Source organism: Oryza sativa, chromosome 1, assembly GCF_034140825.1.
Source record: "Oryza sativa Japonica Group chromosome 1, ASM3414082v1".
NCBI lineage: Eukaryota > Viridiplantae > Streptophyta > Magnoliopsida > Poales > Poaceae > Oryza > Oryza sativa.
This window is the reverse complement of record NC_089035.1, coordinates 39425237-39442298: the sequence shown is the minus strand read 5'-3', so window position 1 is coordinate 39442298 and position 17062 is coordinate 39425237. Positions and strand designations below refer to the sequence as shown.

The 17062-nt window shown below is 39.9% G+C and overlaps 3 protein-coding genes across 6 annotated transcripts; 2 read left to right on the top strand and 1 right to left on the bottom strand.

Moving 5' to 3' along the window:
• The first annotated feature begins 1264 nt into the window (after window positions 1–1264).
• LOC4324923 (pectin acetylesterase 5) lies at window positions 1265–4570 on the top strand. The gene is made up of 12 exons (XM_015766509.3): window positions 1265–1480; window positions 1828–1910; window positions 2060–2186; window positions 2529–2608; window positions 2698–2787; window positions 2872–2996; window positions 3075–3135; window positions 3216–3269; window positions 3369–3446; window positions 3674–3779; window positions 3886–4031; window positions 4137–4570. Exons 1-12 carry the CDS (start codon window positions 1345–1347, stop codon window positions 4239–4241), a joined length of 1191 nt encoding a protein of 396 aa, XP_015621995.1. The 5' UTR covers window positions 1265–1344; the 3' UTR covers window positions 4242–4570.
• A 3290-nt stretch (window positions 4571–7860) lies between these two features.
• LOC4324922 (pectin acetylesterase 5) lies at window positions 7861–11084 on the top strand. Of its 3 annotated transcripts, none has more exons than XM_015766506.3 (12): window positions 7861–8056; window positions 8157–8239; window positions 8451–8577; window positions 8723–8802; window positions 8912–9001; window positions 9156–9280; window positions 9349–9409; window positions 9684–9737; window positions 9831–9908; window positions 10280–10385; window positions 10476–10621; window positions 10730–11084. In XM_015766506.3, the coding sequence occupies exons 1-12, from the start codon at window positions 7888–7890 to the stop codon at window positions 10838–10840; spliced, it is 1230 nt and encodes a 409-aa protein (XP_015621992.1). In that variant the 5' UTR covers window positions 7861–7887; the 3' UTR covers window positions 10841–11084. The 3 variants fall into 3 exon arrangements, with proteins under 3 accessions (XP_015621992.1, XP_015621991.1, XP_025878178.1); XM_015766505.3 differs by having other exon boundaries at window positions 9337–9409; XM_026022393.2 differs by having other exon boundaries at window positions 9331–9409.
• Window positions 11085–12261: 1177 nt separating this feature from the next.
• On the bottom strand, window positions 12262–16316 carry LOC4324921 (probably inactive leucine-rich repeat receptor-like protein kinase At5g48380). Of its 2 annotated transcripts, XM_026022392.1 has the most exons (3): window positions 16160–16316; window positions 15210–16026; window positions 12262–12484 (listed from the first exon to the last, which is right to left on the bottom strand). In XM_026022392.1, exons 2-3 carry the CDS (start codon window positions 15956–15958, stop codon window positions 12439–12441), a joined length of 795 nt encoding a protein of 264 aa, XP_025878177.1. In that variant the 5' UTR covers window positions 15959–16026; window positions 16160–16316; the 3' UTR covers window positions 12262–12438. The 2 variants fall into 2 exon arrangements, with proteins under 2 accessions (XP_025878177.1, XP_015634318.1); XM_015778832.3 differs by lacking the exon at window positions 12262–12484 and having other exon boundaries at window positions 14858–16026.
• Window positions 16317–17062: the final 746 nt, after the last annotated feature.

Below are 17062 nucleotides of genomic sequence, written 5' to 3'. Positions count from 1 at the left end.
GCCACTCCCATACCTTCTCTTGTGCCTAATTCTCGGCATCGGCTCGCTGAACCGCTGCAGCTCGCCTCGATCTGGACCGCGCTATCTGGATCGTACGGCTGTCAGCGGCCGAGAATGGCCAGTGTCTCACCCTCGCCGGATTCCACCACCTCTCGGGCCTGGGGCGTATGGATTCCACCCCGTCGGTCACCTGCACTACCTTCCATGAAACATTGAAACTCTACACCTCTCCACCATGACCAGTTCAAGTCCGGTACCAACTCGATCTCATGACCTCATTAGGTTCCAGCCCACGGTTTGGTTCATTCCTACTTTCTTAGGTTGTGTTCTTCTCAATGAGTTAGAACTTATTTCTCACAAACGTAAAACGGAACAATTTATTAGCACATGATTAAATAAATATTAGTTTTTTAAAAAATATATTAATATGATTTTCTAAAATAATTTTTTATAGAAACTTTTATTTAAAAAATACACATCGTTTAGCCGTTTGGGAAGCTTGCGCGTGAAAAAGGGGAGAGTAGAGATTGGAAAACTTAAGAGAAAAACATAGCCTGGAAAACTCAATTCATCCTTAAGGGAATGTCCCCTTATTTTTGCATGTTACTTAAAAAGTCATCAAAAAATTTTAGTAGGATAGATCAATATGTGATATGTCACTTCACAAATATGCAAATTTAAAAACTTATACCAGTAGAAATAAAAATAACAAATTTGACTATAAATAGAACGCGTATTTCATGCTCAAATTTGTTATTTTTGTTCTGAATTGTATAAATCGAATTTTAACTCGCATGTTAGCGGAAAGATATATCATATACTGATCTATCTTCACATATTTTTTAAAAAAAATTGATAACTTTTTAAATGCTATGCACTTCCACATAGCCTTAAGGATGTTTTGTTCTGAAACTTTCTTTCGGCTCCCCGGAGTTAGACATTGATCGACGCCTCTCCAGCCTCACACGAAAGGCTAGTAGTTGCAGCTCTGAATGAACAAGTTGTCCAGTTGAGCAAAACCAAACCCAGCGTGCAAGCCGTGCATATTACGACGAAAGTGTTCAGTTAAGTTCACAAGACTACGGCGACAGATCACAGATCAGATGTGACGGTAGCCAAGCAAGTCGGTCACTTGTCGACGAAGCGACGACTTCGTCAGCGTGGAATCCCTGCAGCATATGTGCTTCGCCGAAACTCGACGTCAACGGCGGGTTCTCACTTTCTCATCACTATAAATACTCCTCCTCCTCCTCCTCGTCTCGCTGTCCCAGCGAGATCGACCACCCAGTCCACCACCCACCTCGTACGTGTTCTGTCCACACACGCGCTGCGGCTACGGGCGAGATGCCGATCCTCCCGCGTCGTCGATATGCGGAGCCCTTGCTGCTCCTGCTCCTGGCAGCCGTTGCCCGCTCAACGGCAGCGGCACCGGACGTCGTCGAGCTGATCCTCCTCACCGGCGCTCAGGAGAAGGGCGCAGGTATAGTGAATTATTGGTTTCTGATGTTAGAGACTAAGGCAATTATCATAGTATGCCGACATCTTCACCAAGGGTCTTGCTAGTTTTGTAAGATTGTTCGCCTTCAACTACCGGGGTGTTAGTTTTGTATCTAGTTATCTCTTTGTTCGTTTTCTCTGATTTTCTCTCGATTCTGTTTCTATAAGTTGGTTGTAAAGATAAGGATTTACCATGTGTCCGTTTCTATATATATACTCGTTGTTCGTGATTAATCGAATTATACCATGTTAACTCAAATACGCTTTCGCTTGAACCTTGATAGCATCAAGTCCTCCTGAACTCATGAACTGTGTGTTGCATGCTTGCAGTGTGCTTGGATGGGAGCCCACCGGGCTATCACCTGCAGAGAGGCTTTGGCTCCGGTGAACACAGCTGGCTCATCTATCTTGAGGTGATCGATCGTGCATCCATCGATTTTCTCTTGTCGCAGATAGCTTTCAGTTCATGGTTGCCGTGACTTGTTTTTCTGCGTGCATGGCCGGATGCATGATTCTGTTTGTGCTGATTTTTGTACTGAAAAATGTGAAAAATGATGCTCAGGGAGGAGAATGGTGCGACACCATCGAAAGCTGTTCCAACCGTAAAACGACCGAGCTTGGTTCATCCAAATTGATGGAAGCGCAAGAGTTCGAGGGGATACTCAGCAATAACCAAACAGTGAATTCTGGTACATGCAGATAACAGATGGTTCCTTATGTCCTGATAAGCCATTGCCTTTTCTTTCTTTTCTTTCTTTTTTTCTTTTTGCAAGGAACCTTTGGCTTGTATTTGTTTACTTATGAGCCAATTTATAAGCCAAAAAACTAAAGCCTACACATATAGACTTTACCATAAAAGAAAAAAAGTCAGCTTAGAAATCTAAACCAATAAACCTAATCTAAAATAAATGGGGCGTTCAGTGGTAAACATATTTTTTTTCTTATTAACATTTAGAAGGCTTTTGATATATGTCCTTTTTTTAGGATTGAATACTTCATACTTTTACTAATTTTCAATAATTGTGTATTAGATTTTTACAACTGGAACAAAGTTGTCATAAGGTATTGCGATGGAGCATCGTTTTCAGGGAATGCGGAGGCTCAAGATCAGGTGACCATTTCTTTGTCTGAATTTTTTTTTAGATTCCAAATATTTCCAAAAATAAAACCAAGTATCCAACATTATTGGCGATGGTGTAGGATGGGAGCACGCTCCACTTCAGAGGATTGCGCATCTGGCAAGCAGTTCTTGATGAGCTCATGGAAAAAGGACTTGCGAGTGCTAAACAGGTTGCACGTTGTTGTTGTGTTTTTTTTCTTTTTGAAATATTCCCATTATCTTCTGTGTCAAATTCATTTTTCTACACGTTTCAGGCCTTACTTTCTGGATGCTCCGCTGGTGGTCTAGCTACACTACTGCACTGCAATGATTTTCATGCACGATTTCCTAAGGAGGTTTCAGCTAAATGCCTTCCTGATGCTGGAATTTTCCTTGATATGTAAGCCTCTGGATGTTAATCACCAGTATAACCTACTTGAGTGGTATACCTGTACTGAAATGGCAGTTTATGCTCCAGTGAGGATTTATCTGGGAAGAGGCTCATGTGGTCCGTTTTCAATGGAACTGTTCAGCTTCAGGTAAGCCTTAGACAAAGTGAAACTTATAAATTTTTTCTTATAATGCTTTTACTCAGTAATTGCTTGGAATTTTATCCCAGAATGTTAGTGAAGTTTTGCCAAAGGATTGTCTTGCAAAGAAGGTTCGAACAGAGGTATTTCTCTGCAGTCCATAAAAGATCTCTTTTTGTTATGTTGTACTCCGTGTCTCCGTATGTTGCTAAGTTCATTTACTGACATGTCACTGTTCCCAGTGCTTCTTGGCCACTGAGCTTGTCAAGAGCATCACCGCTCCCACGCTTATTGTGAACTCTGCCTATGATTCTTGGCAGGTAACTTTAATCTTTATGTTTTTTGTTCCTATGACCATGAGTAATGAATATATTTTTGAGTGTGGTGTTGTAGTTGTGATTTTTGCTCGGTTTATACTAAACTGAGCATCGTAAGGTTTGGTCATGTTTACTTCTTAAAATTGGACACCTTTTTTTATATATAAAACGTCGGCAATGGCCTGACCATTAAAAAAAATATATTTTTCAGCTATGTTTCTTGTCTGTAGATAAGAGATACTCTTGCCCCAGTGGGATCCTATCCTGGACAATCATGGTTGAATTGCACAAATGACATTGGAAATTGCAATTCCACACAAATGGAAGTACTCAATGGTTTGTTTAACTTGTCAATCTATTCGATTCCTCCATTCTACGCTGTAACTATCCTGTTTCTTTTATAACGCAAAAGTACATTTGTTTTTTCTCCTTCCGTGTTTAGGGTTCAGGAAGAAATTTGTCGATGGCGTAAAGGTTGTCAAAGACAAAAAGGACTGGGGTCTGTTCATTGATTCATGCTTCATGCACTGTCAAACAAAATACAGCATCTCATGGAGCTCACAGTTTTCCCCAGTACTTGGTAACATGGTGAGGTTAAATCACTGAATAGTGTTCAGTTCAGAAAAAATAAACATTGAAATTCCATAAGACTGTTCTGATTGATTTGTTTTGATTTACACTTGTGTGGAGCAGACTATCGCCAAGGCTGTTGGGGATTGGTATTTTGAGAGAAGCAAAACAGTGAAAGAGATTGACTGCGAGTATCCATGTAATCCCACATGTAAACTTACGGGATAACGCTTTGATCTGGGCGTCTGACACGTCGATTTCCATCGACATCTAGTCATCCGGACGCGTATTTATTCCAAACATAGAGTTATTCGTTATATTGTAGTACATGAGAAGCAAAATGTTATACTACTAACTAGAATTTGAATGTGTTTCATATTTTAAGCCGTTAATTTTTTTTTACATTTTTTTATGTTTCATATGCAGAACAAAATGTTTCAACTTGAATTAGTTTTTTTTTTTCATTTTGTTTTTTTTTATGTTACACTCCACTTCTCAAGATACTTTGTCCATGTATCTCTAATGCTAATTCATTCACTGAGCCATAGTTTCTTATCGCAAGCTAGCTGAAAATCTTACATTTTGCCGGGCCCAGACCTCCTAAGACAACTTGGTTGACGACGAGGTTATCAGTCCCTCGAATTGGGAATGGTAAGCAGATATTGCGATATATACCCCATTTGCCGTCCATCTCCAAGTAATCGAATCCTCCACTCTTTGTATTGATTGTAGGCATTCAAGTGCTAGGACCTTGCAAATTTTCAAGAAGCTGCAAGAAGAGTGATAGTGAGGTTGTGACGAATGTCATTTATCTAGCTTCCTTATTGCAGGGCGTCCTATACCGTGTGTTTTTTTCCTCTTGGAGTGAATGTAGAGGTTTAGCGCTAGACTTTTGAGGCAATGGCCGCCATCCAATTGGATTCCCAGAAGTTCGCCTTTTTCCAATTATTGATAAGGACTCTAGTCGATGCCGTGAATAACTCTTTATTGAGTTTATCACAGGGTGTTTCGGTTCATATCAGGGTTTTTGGTGCCCTCTATTCATATCAAAGTTATCTCAGCCGTAGGGTTCTAGCAAATTTTTCTAAGTTGGTAACTCCGCCCGTCATGATGGACGGGACAGCAGACTTTGGGCCAATTTATCTTCCATTTGCCCCCATGCATCTTCTAATTACCGGTCCATAGGAAATGTCTTCTTACTTTGTCGATTTCTTGAAGAGATTGCTTTGCGGCTTCAGCACCGTGAGAACATACGTCTGGATTGACAAAACATGTAACTTTTGATATTTCAATGATGATCGACCAAAACATATGAAAATCCCATCCTTTAGCTTAGATCGGGTGTCTGACGTCTAGTCCATGTCCATTCTTATTTAGCCTTTGAATCAAGATTTGTCGAATGCCCCCCCCCCCCCCCCCAAAAAAAAAGATTTGTCAAATGTCAATTGATCACTTACAAATTTTACAAAACCAAAGCACTGCATAGTGAATAAAAAAATAAACTGATGTCAATATAAATGAGGCAAAGATCTTGCCCTCTTTTTTTATATATAAAAAGGAGAAAAACACAAGACCAAAAGTGGACATGAGAAAAACTGTTATGTTTGGTCAGGAGAAATTCTCTCATTTTTAATACTTTGGTAGGGGCTAGTAATTGAAAAATAATTTCTCCTTTACGTTGCCTAAGCAAATCATAGACATATGTATTCATTTAAACTCTCTGTTAATTCCGACCATGTCTACCAAATAAGAGATTGGGAGTAAAATAATTTTTTTCATGTTAATATCATTATCAATTCTCTCATTTAAACTCTCAATTATCTTCCCTCAGATTTCAATTGCCTTTCTGGAATGAACAGTCATACAAGTAATACAACACCGTCAATGAGATGTTCCATTGAATATAGATGAAAAAAAAAACAAGCTAGCACCCTGCCATAAACCAAAAAAAAACTCTACCATTACACACCGATAACACCTACACAAAACCAATGAGAAAGCTAGCATTGGACTGACCGGCACTATACGTGACCGGTCATTGCTAAACCAACAAAGAAGGTATAGCGGAACAGCCCAAAACCAAATCCTAATAGCCGAGCACCGCACTCAATTCTATCCACATCTTTGGGATTTGATTGGAGAGGGTGAGAGAGAAAAATGGATCATCTCTCCCCCACAACGCCCGCCAACATAGTCACAAGAGGATAAACATATAGAGAACTCTCACAAGCTAATCTGAGAGAAGTTTTGGCAAGAGCATCTCCTAGATGACATCTCCAAAAATAAGTGCGATGATGAGACCAGTCTCAAATATAGACTGCACGATTAAATCATCTGATCTCTGAGAGCCATTGGATGGATCGCTACATACCGATTCTACCCTGAGTCTCTGACCTAGATTGGAGTGTACGCAAGGATAACGGTTAACTGACCTAGGGGTTGTGTTCGCTCATCAGGGTTGGGAACCCCATCTCCTCTGCACGGAAAAAGGAACGATTCATTAGCACGTGATTAATTAAGTATTAGTATTTTTTTTAAAAAAATGGATTAATTTGATTTTTTTAAAAAACTTCCATTTGAATTTTTAAAAATAGCTTTCGTATAGAAACTTTTTGCAAAAGCCGAACCGTTTAGCAGTTTAAAAAGCGTACGCGCGAAAACGAGGAAGAAGGGTTGGGAAAAGAGGGTGCCGAACACCTTTGGATTGGGTTCCTATTTTCGTTTGTTCTCATGGGCCTTTTCTATGCATTGGGCCGGGACTAGATACTAGTCCATACAATACGACCCATTTACTTGCGGACGTGGCGACAGATTTGGCCCAACTTGACAGTCCACGTCGAATCGCAACCAATGGTAGCGAACCAATTTCCGTCGCGCAAGAAGCCAAGAACGGCCGGTGTCTCCGCCGCCGCCGCCGGCACGCTCGTCGGATTCTACCGCCTTCCGGCCGTACGCGTCCCGCCGCTCCATGCCTGACCAGTTCAACTCCACCAACTCTCAGACTCCGGCCCATTGTTAATTTATTCCTGCTTTATTGAAGTTGCTTTTGTTCTGAAACTTTCTTTGGGTCGTCCCGGAGTTCAGACATCAGAGTCTCTGAGACGAGAAAGGGTTGAAGCCTCCCCCGTCTGAATTCTGAGGATACATTGATATGCAGTTCTGCACAACGATAACGAAACGTAGTGGCAGCTCAGGATGAACAAAATGTTCAGCTTTTTTCGCGAATGCGCAAAAAAATTGCATGTCAATATATTAGAAGAAAAGAGTTATAGTTACACGACGCAATCAGCCAGACCGGCCAGAGGCGGAGCTAGAAAGAAATAGAGAGGGGTGCCACTCACTTGCTTTACTCTACATTAAACTGATATAAGTGCCTAAATTTGGATTGAGGGTGGTGCATATATGGTGAAAATAAATGAACTATAGCTAAAAAATTTTTCTTAACCGGGTTCCTGGGCACCCCCCCCTCTCCTACCTAGCTCCGCCCTTGAGACCGGCTTATGCAAAAGGAAGGAAAAAAAAGAAACTAAAGCTTTAAAAATCTATGGCAGCTAAATACAAACTTCAAGCAGCGGGAAGTGGCTGAGCCACGCTACACTCTCAACCAGTAACAAAATGTTCAGCTCAGCAAAACCCACTGAATTCAGAGTGCATTTGAAGGCCACAGCAACTTGTTCGATGTGAAGGTAGTCTGTCAGTCAGACTGTCACTCTCGGACGAACGACTTTGTCAGCATATAATTTGTTACGACGAAGAGCATCTAGACCGAAATTGTCATGTTGAAACCTCAACGCAGATGGCGGGTTTTCGTCGCGATAAATAGCCCTTGTCTCCATCGAGACCACCCACCCACCACACACGGGCTGCGCATGACATGGCGACCAGCAGCAAGCTCCGGTCGCCGGTGCTCCCGCGCCGTCGACTTGCGGAGCCCTTCCTTCTGCTGCTCCTGCTCCTGCTCCTGGCCGCCGTAGCCCGCCCAACGGCGGCGGCGGACGTCGTCGAGCTGACCCTCCTCGCCGGCGCTCAGGAGAAGGGCGCAGGTATATCTTGCCTGCACCTGCAGTGAACTTCAGGTTCTTGAATCTTTGATGGGCATCAAGTTCTCCTGAACTCAAGAACTGTGTTGTTGCATGCTTGCAGTGTGCTTGGATGGGAGCCCGCCGGGGTACCACCTGCAGAGAGGCTTCGGCTCCGGTGAGCACAGCTGGCTCGTCTTTCTTGAGGTGATCGATCATGCATCCATCGATTTTCTCTCATCGCAGATTGCTGCTTTCTGTTCATGGTTGCTTCAAACATTTACATGGACTCTTTTGCAGCATGAGAATGCCTGACTGGATGATGCTTAATTAGTACTGTAGCATTGATCAAGTATTAATCAACACATGCATCATCCAAATTCATGACTGTTTTTTTTTTTGTTCTGCAAATGCTCAGGGAGGAGCCTGGTGCAACAGCATCGAAAGTTGTTCCAGGCGCAAAATGGGCGTGTATGGTTCATCCAAATTCATGAAAGCAGCAGAGTTCAATGGAATACTCAGCAATGACCAACAACTGAATTCTGGTACATGCATTTATCTCGAAAAAAAATTCTGGTACATGCAGATAACAGATGTGGGTCCTTAATTTTAGTCCCTATACTAATTTCCTTTACTAATGCTTTGGATAATTTTGATGTCCTTTTACTAATTTCAATCATTGTCGATTAGATTTTTATAACTGGAACAAAGTTGCCATAAGGTATTGCGATGGGGCATCGTTTTCTGGTGATGCGGAGGCCCAAGATAAGGTGGATATTTTTAATTCTAAAAGTGATTTTTGAAGTCTCTATCTTGTTCTGTCCAACACTGTAATCCCTAAAAAATAAGACCTATCCGACATTATTGACAACGGTGTAGGATGGGAGCACACTTCATTTCAGGGGATTGCGCATCTGGGAAGCAGTTGTTGATGAGCTCATGGGAAAAGGACTCGCAACTGCTAAACAGGTTACACGTTGTGCATTGAGTTTTTAATTCTGTCTGAACAAGAATACCTGGCTGGTTTCATATGGACAAGAATCTTTCGTGCTTCATTCTGGCACTCTCATGAGTCTCATCAAGAACCATATCATTTTTATTTTCATTTTTCTACATTTTTCAGGCCATACTTTCAGGATGCTCTGCTGGTGGTCTGGCTGCACTACTGCACTGCAATGATTTTCATGCACGATTTCCAAAGGAGGTTTCAGCTAAATGCCTTCCTGATGCTGGATTTTTCCTTGATGTGTAAGCCTCTTGTAATTAATTAGCAGTATTGTGTACTACTTGCACTTAAGTGCCAGTTTCTGCTCCAGTGAGGATTTATCTGGCGAGAGGCACATGTGGTCCGTATTCAATGGAACTGTTCATCTTCAGGTAAGCTGCTGAACACTTCAACATATTTAAACCTAGAAAAAACGTTATTTTTCGTAACTCTAAGAAGGGAGCTCGGCAATTTATTCCAAATGTTTTGGTGGTTTGTTCTGTTCTGTACTTATGAATACCTCAGTGAGATCTGGTCATCTGGCAATGGTTGTCCTTTTCTTTTCACGTGATGTTATCATGCCAGCTTGCCCGTTTGTCTCATCTGATCGATCCGTATTCAGCTTTACAATCTTACTCAGTTATTGTTTTTGAATTTTTATCCCAGAATGTTAGAGAAGTTTTGTCAAAAGATTGTCTTACAAAGAAGGATCCAACAGAGGTATTTACCTGTAGTTTAAATCAGCTGTATTCCATAAAAGATCTCTCCTTGTTATGGTGCTAAGTTCCTTTACTGACGTATTGCTGTTCCCAGTGCTTCTTTCCTGCTGAGCTTGTTAAGAGCATCACCGCTCCCACGCTTATTCTGAACTCTGCTTATGATTCTTGGCAGGTACTAATTTTGTTCTTTATATTTGTTCCCATTAATATATATAGTTCTTTCCTAAAAAACACTTAGGCTGTGTTTGGCATATCTGGTTCTCAACCGGAATAGTACGCACGGAAAACGGAATGGTCCATTGGCGCGTGATTAATTAAGTATTAGCTTTTTTTTTCAAAAATGGATTAATTTGATTTTTTAAGCAACTTTCATATAGAAACATTTTGCAAAAAAACACACCGTTTAGTAGTTTGAAAAGTGTGCGCGCGGAACACGAGGGAGAGGGGTTGGGAACCCTGAGCAAAGAACACAGCCTTAACTTTTTCCAGAGGAATTCAACAAGTTAAATCCTCTCACTGTTTTACTATGCTTCTTATTTGTAGATAAGGAATGCCCTTGCTCCAGATGGATCCTTTCCTGGACAGTCATGGTCCAGTTGCAAAACTGACATTCGGAATTGCAGTTCCACACAAATCCAAGTATTCAATGGTTGGTTTAGCTTGTCCATCTGTTTGGTTTCTTCGGTAACTGTCCTGTTTTTAATAACTCAGAAGTAAAATTTATTTCTCCTTGATGTAGGATTCAGGAACAAATTTGTCGATGATGTAGAGATTGTCAAAGACAAAAAGGACTGGGGACTGTTCATTGATTCATGCTTCACCCACTGTCAAACGCCATTCAACATCTCATGGAGCTCACAGGCCTCCCCAGTGCTCGGTAGCAAGGTGAGGTTAAAATCACCGGACTGTCCTAAGTTCAGAAAAGAAAATCACTGAATTGTAAGACTGTAAAAAATGGATTGATATGTTTTTATTTACACTTGTGTGGAGCAGACTGTTGCCGAGGCTGTTGGGGATTGGTATTTCGAGAGAAGCTATGAAGTGAAAGAGATCGACTGCGAGTATCCTTGTAACCCCACATGTAGCAGCCAGCTGCCTACATGATTTTACAGTGGACTGCACCGAGATTACCAGCCCTCCCTGAATATTTATGCAGGCTTACTTTTTTTTGACGGAAGTATGCAGGCTTACTTGATGAAGCAGCAGCTGCAGATCACCTTTCACCATTTGTTCTATGAACAACTTAGCTAAGTTTTGCTGATAATCAGACGCCTGTAATAAGTCAAACAGTGGCCATCTCGAGTGAAAAGGAAATAATTTAACATGAACACTCCACATTTATTCAGTACCTCGGCTGCATATGATTTTAGGACTCTAGCTGCCTGAAGCTATCCTTTACCCCGTCTCCTTTTTTTTATTTCTCCTTGTAAATAACTTTTGTCCCCTTAATACAAAAATATGCTTCTTGTGTATTCCAAAAAGAAAAAAAAAACGTCCAGGATCTTCGGCTAGCTTCACAAAGTGGTGGGCTAGACAATCTGAGTTCAAAACATCTCTCCTTCTAATTATTTGATATTAGGTTATTTCCTAATATTCGCCTCTTTTTTATTAAAAAAATCCAAATACTAGTTGAATAAACAAGCGCTCAGAGGATTAGCCTAAAAAAACTACAAAAACCAATAATTACAGGCTTGCAGCACAAGATCCCGGTAGCTCACGTCAAGTGAGACTGAACTGTGTGCTATATTTTAGAATTTCTTTAGTTGAACTTATTTTGAGGGAGTTGAAGGTTTATCCTTTCACCTTATGTTTTTAAGGTAAAAAAAGATATTGGCTGTGTATCTTATGTATGGTAGTGGTCAGAGATACAAATCATTTTCACTGTTTAAAAGAAAGCAGAGACTGAGGCCGTGTTTAGTTGCCGTCCAAATTTTTTTTGACGTTTCGTTACACACATTTGAAGTATTAAACATAGATTAATAACAAAACAAATTACAGATGTCGACTGTAAACTGCGAGACGAATCTTTTGAGCATAATTAATCCATCATTAGTATATGTGGGTTACTGTAGCACTTATAACTAATCATGGTGTAATTAGGCTTAAAAGATTCGTCTAGCAATTTACACAATTTACAGTTGGACTGTGCAATTATTTTTTTCGGTTCATATTTGATACTCTATATATATATATATGTCCAAACATTTGATGTGATGAAAAAGTTAAAATTTCGAATAAAAAAGTTGAAATCTAAACACAGCCTGAACTGCATCCGGAGCTCATGATCTGAATGCCGTTATGGCTCAATCAAAAATACGCGTCGACGGAATAGTGCTGCGACCTGCGACTGATAACTTCATCGTTGATGCCTTGAAAGATTGACTCTGGGTCAACGAACCCTCCTGTCGCCGTTGAGGCGTAGACTACTGACTGTGACTAGTCACTGGTACTAAGGGCGGATAGGAAAAACGCGGTATTGAAAAAATATAGAAATATGGTAGAATTGTATGTTTAAATCAGAGGAGTGTATAAAACATTGAAATTTCTTATTCCTCATGCGTAGTGGATTCTTACACCAAAGAAGGTTAGAGTGGATTTTTTTTTCCTATCAAAACATGGGCAAGGAATAGTGTTTCTTTGGAATTCAAGGTAACCAATCCTTTGAAACGAATGCATCTACAGTACCCAATTCAAAGGAATCATTAATCTTCCAATTTTCCTTCACATTTCCTCCGTTCCGAATAAGACCTAAGAGCAGGTACAATAGCATACTATTAGTCGGCTATAAACATATTTTAATGAGATAAACGATGAGAGAGAAGTAGCGGGCTACAGATCTGTAGCCAGCTGCAGCACGGACTCCAAGACACAGTGTGTGTATAACATGTGGGATCATATATTAATAGTATAGTAAACAACTATTATATGAATTGTCTATTAGATTGGCTATAGATGAATTGGAGCTAGTAGTGGGCTATACTATTAAATTTGCTCTAAGTAGGATACAAGCTATTGTACTGTACTAGTCTAGTTATGAATCTCTTCACCAGTATCAGCTTCATCGTTAAGGGACATTAACATTATTTTTACTAGAATATGTACCACAATGGTTTCTAATGGTAATAGAATTAAATGAATTTTACAGTCCTTAAGAAAATATCTTGAGGTACCTAAATTTTACAGTAAAATTTTTTGTGCCTTAAGGTGGCTCTCTTTGTTTCAGTTTAAGATTATTATAATCTTAGATTATTGAGCCAGATTATAATAAGCTGGATTATAATAAGCCGACATAGAATAAGCTGATAGCTGTTTGTTTCTCTAGATTATTAGCTGTTAGTCCCCAATAATCTAAAAAAAGCACCTTTAGAGTGGATTACCATATTATAGTAATCTGGCTTATAGATTGTAATAATGTATCATAATAAGCTATTTGTTTGTTTTAGCTTACACCTAATAATCTAGATTATAATAATCCTAAGCTGAATCAAACAGAGCCTTAGTACCTACAGATACCAAATTTTACATTAGAAAATATGGTACCTCTAAGTATCCTCTTAAGGATGATAAAATTACCCATAAAATTAATATTTTTTTAAGGAGGAAAGGCATTACACCCAGCTTTTTACCCCCATAGAATTAATATAGATTGTTTATCTTTTCTAATCAACAAATCAAATCTATTTATACTACCATCTTAATTACTGTTGATACAATATATTTTCTACTAATAATAGAACTCATATATTAATAGTTAGATCACTTCTCGTGATAAAACTAGTAGCAGAATATTAGAAAAGAATTTAAAATATGTCTTCTTTTACTCGTTTTACATAAATATACACGTTTAGAAGAGATTTAGAAATATACCATTGTCGCATAAATGGAAGTACAAAACCACGCGACACCGCTCGGCCTTCGAAAAACCTATCGCACAATTGATCACCCTCAGCGATCAGTTCCCCTCCCCCACGCAGTTTTCTTTTTTTTGGCACCGCTTTACTTTCCTATTATAGTAAGTTTATACATTTAAAGTTTGTACACCTAAAGTTTATACACCTAAACTTTATACTGTTAGAGTTTATACACCTAAAGTTTGTACGGTGAAAGTTTATATACCCGATTTAAATTTGAATTCAGTTTTAAATATATTTTATATAAAATATTTCTATACACATAGTTCATATGTACAAAGTTAGCCATGTATATATTTTCATATATAAAGTTTATGTACATGAATAGCTTTTAGTGCAATATATTTTTATTCTCTTTTTTTCGAACTTATTTTTCAAATTGATTTTAAATTCAGAGTACATACGTCTACATGAGAGCCACGAACTGAGGTTTAAGGAAAACACGTAAGTGTCGCTGATCTGATCGCGTGCCGTGGCCCCGAACGGGTAAATCGCGTATTAGTCGGGCCCCTCAGCCTTTGCGTGACGAGTGCGTGAGACCACAACTTCACATCCCTAACTAGCGCATTAATAGATTATTTAATATCATTATCAATTAATTAATTGATATTTTTAGTTAACATCATTAGTAATTAATAAGTCATTAATCAGCATCATTAATCCCAATCAGAGGCCATGTCGGTGGCAACCGCGCAGTCTCGCAGTACCACCACGCGAGACTGCAGCAAGACATCCTGCCATCGTCATCTTCGTGTAATTGTTCAGCGATATCAGGCTGTTTTCACACTCTCCCTTAGCGACGACGGTATATGTGTCAAAAAATTACATCCCAGATATTACTGAGAAAAAAAATTAATGGACATTATATTTTCAAACTTAATTCCAGAATACTACCGAAACCACTGTAAAGGTACTCTTCTGACTATTGTGCTAATAAACGATCAGATAATTTTCACTCAAATTCATTCAACACTGGAATATTGAATCGAGATGTTTCTATGGAGGTGCTCAGTCCATTTTAGTAAAAAAAACAATGATAGGCACTCATCCAGTTTATAGGATTTTCAAATGATTAGTGAAGGAATTGAAACCATAGGATTTTTTTTCCTATATTCGTTTGGCTCGTCGTCTTCCATTATTGTATTATTATTTTTTGAGCTTGATGGTTTGTCTTTTTCCGGGGAAAATTTAGAGATTCTTAAGGATTGTAGTCTTACAACCTTATTCCGTAAGATTTTTAGCATGAGATAAGAACTCTTGAAAAAAAACCTAAAGACTGGAATGCACGTGACATCCTAATTAGCGCTTAGCCTTTTACAGGATTCAACACCGGCATCACCATTTTTTTTCCTTAGGAATCTTGAATGAGCCAGGGCTAATAATATTCAAGGCTAATTTCTTGGTTATTTTGCATTCGCATGAAAAACTAATCAATACCTCTAAAGAGAGAAATCAGTATAAGTTGATGGACTCATGTTCTTCGCAGGTTGGCAGATAGATTTCCAGAAGGAATGGACCATATTTGAAAGATGTAGGGATGAAGCCTCTTGGAGAAGACAAACCAGTGAGGGAAGTAGAAGGCCACCACGAACCCAACGACGAAACCAACAGCCGCTCCGATGCTGGACTCGTCGTTGATTCTGTGCAGCCTGAGTCTCCATCTCCTCCTCCTGGGACAGTTATCCAACGGAGCACCACACAAGCCTTGGTTTTCAGCAAAATTTGAAGCCGAAAATTTCTGTAATGAGGATGGAATAGGCCCTGATAGTAAATTATCAGCAACATTAAACGAAATCAACCGGCCAATTGAATCGAATTGCCTTGGAATTTCACCGCTGAATTGGTTGTGCTGAAGGTTGAGTGTGTTCAGGTATGTCATATTTGAGATGCTGGCTGGTATTGGACCTGAAAAACTGTTGTATGAGAGATCCAAAGATGTTAGACAGGGAACCTGCGTGGCGATGTCAGCAGGGATTGGTCCTGAAAAAATGTTACTAGACAGATCCAGGCCAATCATGCTTGTACAGCTCTGCAGACCTTGAGGAAATGGGCCCTGAAGTCCTAGGTTACCGAGACGCAAAGAAAGTACCCTGTTCTCGTCAGGATGCCAGCACTCCACACCAGTAAATTTGCATATGTACCCGTCAGTACCGTTGTCAACAAAAGTCCATGAGGATTGGAGTATGCCGTTGGAATCTATCACTGATCGATAGAGTGTCTCCAGGCATTGGACATCAAGTTCAGAACAAAAACACCACGGCGAGCTGCTCAAGAGCAGCAACCACAGGAGAAGCTTGGCACCATCAGCCATTGCAGAGGTGGGCTAGAAACAGACAGTTCGTCTGACGAAAGGTTGCAGCTTCTAAATTCCCGTGTGACCTGCTCAAAAGTTGCATAAAAAAGAAAGACTTGTAACATGAATAAACTATGTACTCGATTTCAGGTGTAGAGATGCCACAGAGCTGCCTTCAACCTAAAGGCATGAACAAGCAAGGTGTTCTACGAAACTCACCGACTGATCCGATGTCACCGGCCTGACGTAGCCACAGCAAAGCTTCAGTATGACTGTATGAGATTACTTTGTTGCTACCATTTGAGGATTCAGATTTCAGCGGGTGGAAAGGAAAAGTTGCAGCTCATGAACTCAGAAGCTCAACGCGGTATGGTTCAGGGGAAAGTAGAGCCAACCTCGTAGTATTAGTAGTACAGGAAACCATGAAAGCGAACGCGGCAGAACGACGGACCCGGTTGACGCTGCGTCAACTCTCCGGATCTCCTGATCAAGGTTGTCAGTATCTCGATACGTATCCTAGTATCTTACGATACTACAATCCTACCAAGCCAAAACCGATCCCACCTAGTATCTTAATTTTCATAGTATCTCGATCCTACTATTCATTAGTACACGATCCTGTGAAATCTTAGGTGGTATTCTGATTCTACGATCCCTACGATACTACAAAATATTATTTAAAATAATATGGTATGAAAATAATGTAAATAAATATGCTCAAATTTATATAATAATCAGTTAAATATATCAAAACCAACATGATTTCTCTTAATAAATGCCTCTATTTGCATGACATATATCATTACTATATTTTTTTATATAGAATGACTACATATAATTAATATAAATATTAATTAAACTTAAAAAAAGAAAATCTCATAGTATCCCGATACTACGATACGATCCTACGATACGATATTACTTTGAGCAAAACGATACTAACTAGTATCCCGATCCTGACAACCTTGCTCCTGATACATTTTGGATCTTGGGCGGGTGGAAACGGTCAAACAGCTAATTAGCCGAACGTAAAACAAGTGACTTGAAGTGCGGAGGCTGGTTGGCGGGGGCGCCTGACACTTGATGGTGGTGGAGCAATGGTGGTCAGTTGTGGATAGGCAA